At 42.0% G+C, this 11,100-nt stretch overlaps 2 protein-coding genes across 2 annotated transcripts; both read right to left on the bottom strand.

Annotated features, from left to right (window-relative positions):
• Window positions 1-6,594: 6,594 nt before the first annotated feature.
• On the bottom strand, window positions 6,595-7,572 carry LOC129766101 (uncharacterized protein K02A2.6-like). Its single transcript, XM_055766558.1, has one exon. The coding sequence runs from the start codon at window positions 7,570-7,572 to the stop codon at window positions 6,595-6,597; it is 978 nt and encodes a 325-aa protein (XP_055622533.1).
• Window positions 7,573-8,448: 876 nt separating this feature from the next.
• LOC129766100 (uncharacterized protein K02A2.6-like) lies at window positions 8,449-10,104 on the bottom strand. The gene has a single exon (XM_055766557.1). The coding sequence runs from the start codon at window positions 10,102-10,104 to the stop codon at window positions 8,449-8,451; it is 1,656 nt and encodes a 551-aa protein (XP_055622532.1).
• Window positions 10,105-11,100: the final 996 nt, after the last annotated feature.

Genomic DNA, 11,100 nt, shown 5'->3' with positions numbered 1-11,100 from the left:
ATATTCATCCAAACAAATCAGGAGGAGAATGATTGGCCGACGAACAAAGTCACGACGGCGAGTAGAGCCGAAGAAGAGCTGCGTGCGGCATATGTCTGCAGTCACTTCATATCAGTGCCGTTAGTAGACGTGTCACGATTCTCGAAATATGAGCGGTTATTACGGAGCATGGCGTATGTGTACCGGTTCGTTGGAAAGCTGTTGCAACGTATCGAAAAACAGCCGAAGAATGGTGAGGAATGAAGAATGTCACCAGTGAAGAGTTGCTAAGAGCAGAACGAAGCCTGTGGTGACTAGCACAATCAGAGAGCTATCCGGACGAAATAGCCACACTGAATCGAAATGCACGTGTGGGACCAGAAAAGTAGAAGGCACTAGAGAGAAGCAGTTCGATAGCTACTCTGTCTCCTATACTCGATGAATACGGAATTCTTCGGATGGACAGCCGCATCTCGACTGCAGACTACTTGACATACGACACAAGATACCCTATAATTCTGCCGCGCAAACATCCGGTAACCAATTTATTGCTAGATTGGTACCACCGCAAATTTCGTCACGGCAATAACGAAACCATTGTCAACGAAGTTCGGCAGAGATTCCGCATTCCTCAGCTCAGAACTCAAGTACGAGCTGCAGAATATCGGTGCGAATGGTGCCGTGTGTATAAAACCAAACCAGAATCGCCAAAAATGGGTCCACATCTATTATGCCGTTTAACGCCGTTCCTACGACCGTTCACGTTTGTAGGAATCGGCTATTTTGGCCCTTACTTCGTAACGGTCGGACGAGCCTCAGTCAAGCGCTGGGTTGCGGTCTTTACTTGTCTGACAGTTCGCGCAATACATCTGGAGCTAGTCTACAGTTTGACAACGGATTCGTGTAAGAAGGCTATACGGCGGTTTATCGCTCGCAGAGGAGCGCCGCAAGAAATATATACGGACAACGGAACGAATTTTGTTGGCGCAAGCAGAGAGCTAGAAAGCCAGATACGGGAAATCAGCATCACGATGAGTAGCACCTTCACTGATGCGAACACCAAACGGCGGTTCAATCCCCCTGCTGCTCCCCACATGGGAGGATGTTGGGAACGTATGGTACGATCAGTGAAAACAGCGCTAGGAGAAATGCCTACGTTACGGAAATTGGACGACGAGTCATTCATGACATTGTTGAGTGAAGCAGAACATATGCTCAACTCACGGCCATTAACATATCTACCGCTGGATAATAGAGAAAAAGAGTCGCTGACACCGAATCATTTTCTGCTGCTCAACTCTAGCGGAGTCCGACAACTGGTGAAAGATCCGGAAAGATGCCAAGAAAGCCGTGGGAGAGAGCTGGAACATGTTTCAACATATGCTGGACCAGTTCTGGCGTCGATGGATAATGGAATATTTGCCAGTAATCTCGCGGAGGACTAAATGGTTCCAAGACGTCCCAGCGGTCAAAGAGAATGCACTGGTTTTGATAGTAGACGAAAGAGTTCGCAATCAGTGGATCCGAGGTCGTGTAATCCGCATATATCCAGGGAAAGATGGAGTGGTACGGCGAGCAGACGTGGAGACATCTGGCGGAATTATGCAGAGGCCCGTCTGTAAACTCGCAGTTCTCGATGTTCGTGGAGAAGATGGTGTTGAGGCAGGAGGCCATGAAGGCGATGCAGTCGAAGAAGAGATTGGCAGAGATGGTGACCTCGAACCATGCTCCGAGCGTCACGAGGGGGAGGATGTTGTGGTGAAACATTCCGCTCAAAGACCCCTTGTACAGCCATAAAGTAAATACGGTAGAATAGGTAGACGTAGATAACGTATGGGAGAAGTGTCAATAGATAAGAGCAACAAATCAAAAAATAGAATTGTAATCATTTGATTAAAAGCGTGAATTCGAATCTTTGAGGTGAATTAAATTATATTTCCTGATTATTAGACATACTAAACTTACAGCTGATTTCAGACAAAATCAACTAAAATTTATATTTAATTTGGAAACTGATAGAGAATGTATGATCTATGAATGAGACTAATTGTGAGTAATTTATTGATATAACCTGAATTTTGTACTCAATATTAAAATAAACCTTCCAGCTTTGAGCTAATCTCACCTGAAAAGAAACGAGTAGCTTCAAGGAACTCAGAAAGAAAAGTTCAAACAACAGTAAGCATTTGCCATGTATGTATATGGCCTCCACTTTTGCATGCATATGCCAGTTAGGCGCATTATATGCCAACCAAATTTTAGGGCATATGTTGTTATATATACGCTTGTTATGCGATTTAATGTTTGCTGGGAATTCTCACTCCCGACATTCTTCCAAAAATGGAAGTAAAAATGACGAACCAGCCGAAATGTGTTGAATGTCACTTTAATAGAGAAAAAAAAGGGAATTTTCTGAATGTCTATTATAACATTGTATTGCCAGGATTGAAGCAGTGCAGCGGAAATTCGTTCGATACTCTCTCCGCTCTCTCCCGTTGAGAGCTTCCCAGCAAACATTAAATCGCATAACAAGCGTATATATAACATCATATGCCCTAAATTTTGGTTGGCATATAATGCGCCTAATTGGCATATGCATGCAAAAGTGGAGGCCATATACATACATGACAAATGCTTATCGAATTAGTTTGGATGAATGTGCAACTTTGACCGACTATAATACACTGAGAGAAATAATTAGTAAATATAACGATTTTTTTGGTAAATACTACCAATCTATAGTCATTTTCGACCGTACTAATAAACACATTTGTCAAGCAGAACCATGATTCGGAAGCCCAATATCGGCTACATTTTCTCGCCGAAAATGCACGTATCAGAATTATATCCTTATTATACCTCCGTATTGCCTTATGGGAACAATGAAAATGGTTAATGAACTCTTTTCTCACCAATTTTCAGATATGACAATATCCAAGCTTACTAATGTTATCGAGTAAAATATACTAATCTCTGGTAGGGATGCGGGTTTGTTGACAACATGTACAAAAAATTTGTACATTCTACTAATTTTGCATTACCAAATGTATTTAGTAGTTTTCGACCGAGGATTTTTCTAAGGGTAGCGATTATGTTGATATTGAATTGCGATCTAATATGAATATATTCATGAATTGTCAACGCACCTAATACGACTTTTGCCATACTCATATACGATTTATTACAGACATAGAAAAAAAACAAATGGCTCAAAATATTTTCGTAAAATGTTTATTATAGCCTCACGAATCGCTATTTTTATATATGAGTATTTATATTTGTAGAAATAATAATTATTTAATTTACTTGTGTTGGGAGTGGAATATAAATGTTTAAAATGGCACAGATTGATGTTTGGTGAAAACTGATCCGATGTGGGTGGCGTGTTTCATTAGAATCATGTTTCATCGAACATCAGCAATTTCGAGTGCTGATATTCAGCAGTCCATTTTTGTAAATCCATAAAAAATCTATGGTTTCCTGTAATAGATTGAAATTAAACACGTTTTATGAAATCATTAAAAATTAAAAATAAATTACCATCATCAATGAAGTCATTGAATTGCTCTATTCCTGCAATCAAATCAAAATCCAAATTGTTTTGTTTTGGTGATTCATTCAACATTCCTTTTTCGTCTGTTAATTGGTTATGAGTTTCGCTAATATTTGTTTCGATCCGTTTAGCTTCTCTCCAGCGGTTGCGATGTTTTTTGAGTAATCGACTATAAGAGCCACTTTTTTTCAAATTTAATTATTTCATTCTTCCGTATGTGTTCAGACATTTCTGTTATGAAATTAAACTTGTCAATGTTAAAGCATTTCATTGACATTTCAATATGATGTCATATGATCTTTATTACGATCTAATATGATTTACTGTTTCATGATTTTCTTCAGCATACAACACGATTTTCTGCAGTACTGAATCGATTTAAATCATACGCTTATACGACATACAAACTGCATCAGCGTAATATACGCATATGATGTGCAAATTGCGACTTAATTTGATAATGATATATATAATCGAGTTTTTACATTTTATGCGATTTCAAATATACACGATACATACTTTGATTGATATTATATGCGATTATGATTTATTCTGATTTCTTGTAAGACCTAGCACGTGCAAAATTATACGATTTAATGTTTGCTGGGTTCTCGGTCTTCACACCCTTGAAAAACGACGATCTGTAGCTCAAGCAGTTTTTATGGCGAAAGTGCTGAAAGGAGAAATTGATGCCCCGAATATCCTCGCCGAAATCAATTTCCATAGAGAATCCAGGGCGAAGACTGCGACAGCGAGATTTCTTACAGCTTTGTATACGAAATGTAGAAAATGCACAACATGAACCAATTCGATATATGTGCAGTATTTTTAATGACAATATTGAGCTATTTTATTTTTATTTGACTACTAAGACGTTCCAACAACGACTCTATTCAAGACGATAACTGTTTGTTAGTATTGTTTATTGTGCGATTTTGTTCGTAGAGTATAAGAATTGAAATGTTCAATAAGACAAAAAAAAGTCAGTTGAAAAAATATTCAAAAACAATTTCTCATAATTGCTTCTATCTTTTCAGATATCTACAATAAGCAGTCGAATCATAACAGTGCAGAAGGATGTTTTAGTATATCTTTTCGCTTCTAGCCGCGCAATCAATGCCTTTCTTTCCAAGCCAGATGTATTTTTGTTTGGCTCCCATTGGCAGGGGAAAGAGTACTATCAGTTTACGACGAGGTGACAAGAAATGACGATGACGATGACGAGGTGACAAGAAATGACACCTATCGTTTCAGCATCTTGGTTTCTCCGGTTTATTTTTTTTAATTTTATGAACACTGAGGGAAATAATTAGTAAATATAACGAACTTTTTGGTAAATGCTACCAATCTATAGTCATTTTCTTCCGTACTAATAAACATATATGTCAAGCAGAGCTATGATGTCAAGTGTAAGTCAAATATCGACTACATTTTCCCGGCGAAAATGCACGTATTAGAATTACATCCTTATTATACCTCCGTATTGCAACAATAAAAATGGTTATTACGCGCTTTTCTCGCCAGTCTTCAGATATGACAACATTCAAGTTTACTAATGTTATTGAGTAAAATATACTAACCTCTGGTAGGGATGTGGGATTGTTGACAATATGTACAAAAAAATTGTACATTCTACAAATGTTTGCATTACCGAAATATATGGTAGTTTTTTACCGAGGATTTTTCTTAGTGAAAACATTTTGAATATACAGGCAAACCTCTTTTTGTGCACAAAACCGCACAAAAAAATCGTGCAAAACTTTACCAGTAGCTTTAAAAAATCGTGTTCGGTACACAATTTGAAAAAAACTTTTTTTTTGTGCGGTAGATAGAGACCGCATAAAAAAAGTTTCCCCCAAGAAAATAACTCCAATTCACGCCGTTCAATGTTGATTTTCCTTTTGTTTCTATGCTTTACGATGGGACAGTTTGCCTTTTCGGTTGCGCGTGGCTGTTTTGTACTTTTAGCTGCATGTCGAAACGTATTGCTGTTAGAAATCATGTCATGCAAAAACTTAGAAAAACAGCATTCGATGGGGGGAGGCGAATGATTTCAGAAGTGGATAATTGAAACGCAAATATGCTTTTTTTCGCACTGAAATGCATATAAACCATCGAAAAAAACGAAATGGACGATAACTTCGTCAAATATGCTTCTTTTCATATACCGCACAAAAAAAACCGCACAAAAAAAAATCTGTTGCAATTGAAAAGAACACGTGTTAAGAAAAAGCGTCTATCTTTATTTCTTGCTCCGCTCAAAACTAACTGAAGTGAAAAAATCACGTTGCTAATAGTAACCATCCTAGTTCATGCCTTCTACAGTAAAAACAACTAGGGATGCTAATATCTCCCCCCTGAGAAAGAACATAGTCTTGAAAACGTTGTGGAGGGTTGATGTTTCGTTTTGGCTTTGATCGTGCCAGCGTAGAACCATGTACTGCAGAAAATGGTCTAGGTTGAATAGGCTCCGGTTCATCGTCCGGCAGTTCAGGATCGTCTGGAAGTTCCGGATCGTCCGGAAGGTCAGGTAATTCTTGTGCTGAAACAAAAGAAGAATTTTCGTCGGGAAACTCCGCATTTGTTGTCATTCCGAAATCGCCCAAAAGAATGCTCAGCGGTAGTTCAATTTCTGTTTTTTCTTGTTTTCCAGAGTCGTTGGTCCGAAGATGATCGATGTGAAAACGAATTAGCCGCTTCCGTCCGGATGGTGCATCAAGGAGTAGATTGTAATGTACATTCCCAATCGCCTCGATGATGACTCCAGATTGCCACTTCCAGGTGGTGTTGTTTTTGTGTACCTTCGCAAATACCAGTGATTCGACTTAAAGTTTCCGTGCTTGGCAAGGCTTGGCTGCTACCGGTGGTTGTGGAAGTATGTTCGAAGGCTTCAGCATTTTTCTGCCGTTCAGCACTTCCGAAGGGGATTTGCCCTCGAGCAGATTGGACGGAGTTGCTCGATACACCTGCAGAAAGGTTTGTAGTGCTGCAGATGCTGGTAATCCTTCCCCCTCTTGGATTTTGCGCAGTGACCTCTTAAGCGTGTCGACGAATCTTTCCGCTTAACCATTCGATTGGGGGTGGAACGGTGCGGTGCGGAAATTTATGATGCCCAGCTTTTCGCGGAAGGAACGAAATTCGAATCCAGTGAACTGGGTTCCATTATCAGAAACAATTACCTTCGGTACGCCAAATCTGGCAAAGCTCTCAGTGAGGAACCCGATCGTCGAAGAAGCTGTCGTTGATTTCGTCTGGAACATCTCTGGCCACTTGGAAAAAGAATCGACGATGACCAGATAGCCGTCGATCGGTCCGGCATAGTCCACATGAATACGTTCCCATGGACCTTCTGCGGTCTGCCCCGGATGTGGCTCTGCTTGTGGTGGAGATTTTTTCGCATTCGCACAGCTGGTACAGCTTCGAATGTACTCAGTGATGTCGTCATCGATCTTCGGCCAGTAGATAATGCTCCGAGCGATGGCTTTGACTCGTTCGATTCCGGGATGACCTCGATGTAGCTGCTTCAATAGTTTCTTCCGGAAACACTCCGGAATCACCAACCGTTCCATCATCATCACGCAACCTTGTACAACGTATAATGATTCGCGCCGATGGACAAACGTCTGCAATGCTACATTCTGAATCGATTTTCCGTTCTTGGGCCAGCCGGAGTTGATGTACTGGATGAGTCGCTGCAACATTGGGTCTGCTGACGTAGCTTTCTGCACCATATCGAATGTGACTGGTAGGTGTTCGATGGTGCTGTCCAGAATGCACTGCTGATCGGGCTTGATGTTGACACTTGCCACCACAAATTCTTCCCCTGGTCGCTCGTGGCTGCTGATGAGCCTCGATAGTACATCCGCATAGCCGAAATTGTTGGTAGATACGAACTCGATATCGAAATCGTACCCAAGCAGTGTAAGTGCCCAACGCTTCAACCGATTTGCCGTGTGGATGGGAACTCTTTTCTTCGATCCAAAGACTTTCACCAGTGGCTGGTGGTCAGTCTGTAGCTTGAACCTTCGTCCCAATAGCATGCGGTGGAACTTGGTGACAGCAAAGACCAGAGCGAGCGCCTCCTTTTCGATTTGTCCGTAATTTTGTTCAGCCGACGACAGAGTCTTGGACGCATGAGCGACTGCCTTGATACTTGATACGACCGTCCGGGAAACGATGCATGATGACCGCTCCAATGCCGGTATTGGATGCATCACCCGCCACGATGATCTCCAACGCTGGGTCATAGTGGGTAAGTAATAGTTCCGACTGAAGAACTTGCTTGATGTCGGTGAAGGCTTGTTGGCATTCGGCACTCCAAACGAATTTTGCATCTTTTTTCAGAAGTTGATCCAGCGGTCTTCGGAGTTGATGCATTTCACGGATGAATTTTCCATAAAAATTCACTGCGCCCAAGAACGATCGCAGTGTGGAAATATCGGTTGGACGTGGCATCGTAGAAATTGCTGCTGTTTTCTCCGGATGCGGGCGTAGGCCATTTGCGTCGATGATGTGCCCCAGATATTTGATTTCCCGCTGATAGAAATGACACTTTTCCAGCTTCAGATGAAACCCATATTCTTGGAGGCAACTGAACAGGGTGCACAACGTCTGATAGTGTTGCTCCTCGTTTTTGCTGAAGATGATGAAGTCATCCAGGAACACCTCAACACCGGAAATCCCAGCAATCATGGTGTGCATTAGCTGTTGGAAAGCACCGGGTGCTGACTTTACACCAGGAGCCAGCCTGTTGAAGTTGAATAGGCCCCGGTGGGTGTTGATGGTGAGGAGTCGCTTCGATGCATCGTCGACTTCAACCTGTAGATCGATTATGTTAAACGCTTTGCTTCCAGCCAACTTCGAGAAGATGTCGTCCGGTGTGAGAAGCGGAAAATTGTGCGCCTCCAGCATCGAGTTCAGCCCAGTTGAGTAGTCGGCACAAATTCGAACCTTGCCACCCGGCTTCCGATAGGAGCTGCCCAGTCGGAGTAATCTACTGGTGAGATAATGCCCAACTGCTGCAGACGATTGAGATCGGTTTCGACCAAGGGAATGGCGTTGTATGGAACCGGGCGTTTGGGTCGAAAAATCGGTCTGGCATCTGGCTTCAGGTGAAGACTGATTTGAGCTTTCTGGCAATGCCCAAGAGTGTCCTGAAAAACTTCGGGAAACCGCATGAGGAAATGTTTTCCAGAAAAGGAATTTGAATTGGTTTGATTCACTTGATTAATGAACGATGACAATGGTTTCGTCCACATCTCGAAGAGGTCCATCCAATCCGAGCCGAACAGGTTGAGTCCCTTGAATGACGTTACTCGGCATAGTCCAGGCTTGATGACGTCGTTGACTCCTACGAGACAGGTGCATTCCCCCAGCAGCGGCAGAGGATCTTTGGTTGCAGAAAATGCTTCACAGGACGATGGCTTGAGTGCAGGTGATCCAACCTTCTTCCAGGTCTCTTCACTGATGATGGTGATTGGTGATCCACTGTCGAGTTGCAGTGTGACTTGACGTCCGTTCATCATTGTCGTGACGAAACGGGTGAGATTACCGGTGTGGTTTACAGTGTGAACGATGTTGGCTTGGTACTTGGTCTTCTTCTTCTGGTTCTTCTTACCCTTTTGGTTGGAATTATCCCCAGCAGGCGCGTTTGAAGTCTTGGTGAAGCATCCGCAGTACCCTTCCTTGTGCCCCACACGGTTGCAAGATTTGAACAGATGGCTGCTGTATGTGCAATCCTTCACGAAGTGCATCTGGCCGCATTGCCAGCACGGCATCTTTGGAGATTTGGCTTCCGGTTTAAACGAGGGCTTGGGGACTTCTGATGGTCTCTTCTTCTCACTGATGGCGTGTACTGCTGCTTTCGAGCTGGCTGGATGCTCAATTAAGCTGGTGTCTGATTTCAGATTAACGAGCTGCTGGAACTCGTCGATGAGAGTTTGAAGAGTCACTGGTGCGTCCGGTCTCTCGTTTTCCATCCGGGTGAGCAATCTGGTCCGAATATCAGCGTGCTTGGATGCCTTCAGTCCGGTCACGAAAACCAGACATTTGAACTGGTCGAATGTTAGGTTCGCAAAATCGAAATCTTCACACGCTCGGTTTACCTTTCCGCCGTAGGTTATGATGTCGTCTCTTACGCTTTTCGCCAGTTGGAGACACTGGAACCGGCGTCGGAAAAGTGAGGTTTGTTCTCCGAAAATTTTGGTTAACGTTTCCACGGTGTCCTTGAACGTAACATCCTTAGGGAGCCTTGGAAGGATGTAATTCAAATACCGACTGTGGGAAGCGGTGTCCAATTTTCGCAGCAACAGCCGAACCTTGGCTGCATCATCCAAATGCTGCGCGTCGCTCTCGAAAAGGTCGGTATAGCGTGCGAACCATTTCTTGAATGTGACGCAATTTTCTGGGTTGAAAGAAAACTCGCTGATGTTGGAAGAAAGGGCTTCCAACGTGTGTTCCGGATTTGGCTGCCTGAGAACTGCAAACCGCTGCAAGAGTTGGGTGATTTGCAAAATCGCCGTTTGCATGTCCTGGATCGCTTCTCCGGCTGGTTCTCCTCCTCCGCTTTCCATTTTAGATGATGTAAGCTTCTATTGACTCCGATTTTCACTTTGTCCTCGACGCCAAAATTTGTTGCAATTGAAAAGAACACGTGTTAAGAAAAAGCGTCTATCTTTATTTTGTGCTCAGCTCAAAACTAACTGAAGTGAAAAAATCACGTTGCTAATAGTAACCATCCTAGTTCATGCCTACTACAGTAAAAACAACTAGGGATGCTAATAAAATCGCACAAAAAAAATTATACAAAAAAACCGCCCAAAAACAGGTTTTACTGTACAGTAAGTTATATGTACATATTGCAATACGATGAGAGTTATGTATTTGAACGTAGGACTATGTTCAACAGAAACGTATAGAGTATAAGAAGAAACTAGAAATTGTGAATGTATGTGTTCGAGAAAGAATGACATTTTGTTTTGTTTTGAAATATTCCAGCCGCGTAGACGTATCCGGGTCAAGATCTCGACAACGAGAAACGTATTTTCAATTAGTGTCTGAGCCAAGTCGAACATAATTACAATATGAAAAATGAAATGAGAATTCGGGCATCTGCCACATCAAAATGAGTCAAAACAATAACAAACTAACTCGACTTTCCCTCGATCACGCACACAACGATGCCAAGTGAATTTTCTCGCACAATATGGAAAATGTGAATAAAAATAAGAAAATCAATCTAATTTTTCATGAACGGTTCTAAATGAGGGGCTTAGAATGAAAGGGTGTAAGTGATTTGATCGATTTCTCTACATCTACATCTCTCTTTTGGTCATAACTTAGCTGTAAATGCATTCCTAGCTGTATTTGAAAATGTGGAAGATAGGCCAGAACCTCATCTATCGGATTGTATAGCAAACTTAAATTGGAACGTTTTTGCAGTTGAGTTATTAACTAAATAAAAAGCTGAAAAAGAGAAATCGATCAAGTCACTTACACCCCTTGCATTCTGAGCCCCTCAAATAATATATAAATTATATAAATAATATTTATTCTGATTTATTGCCGTA

Source organism: Toxorhynchites rutilus, chromosome 2, assembly GCF_029784135.1.
Source record: "Toxorhynchites rutilus septentrionalis strain SRP chromosome 2, ASM2978413v1, whole genome shotgun sequence".
NCBI lineage: Eukaryota > Metazoa > Arthropoda > Insecta > Diptera > Culicidae > Toxorhynchites > Toxorhynchites rutilus.
This window is presented reverse-complemented; position numbering and strand designations above follow the sequence as displayed.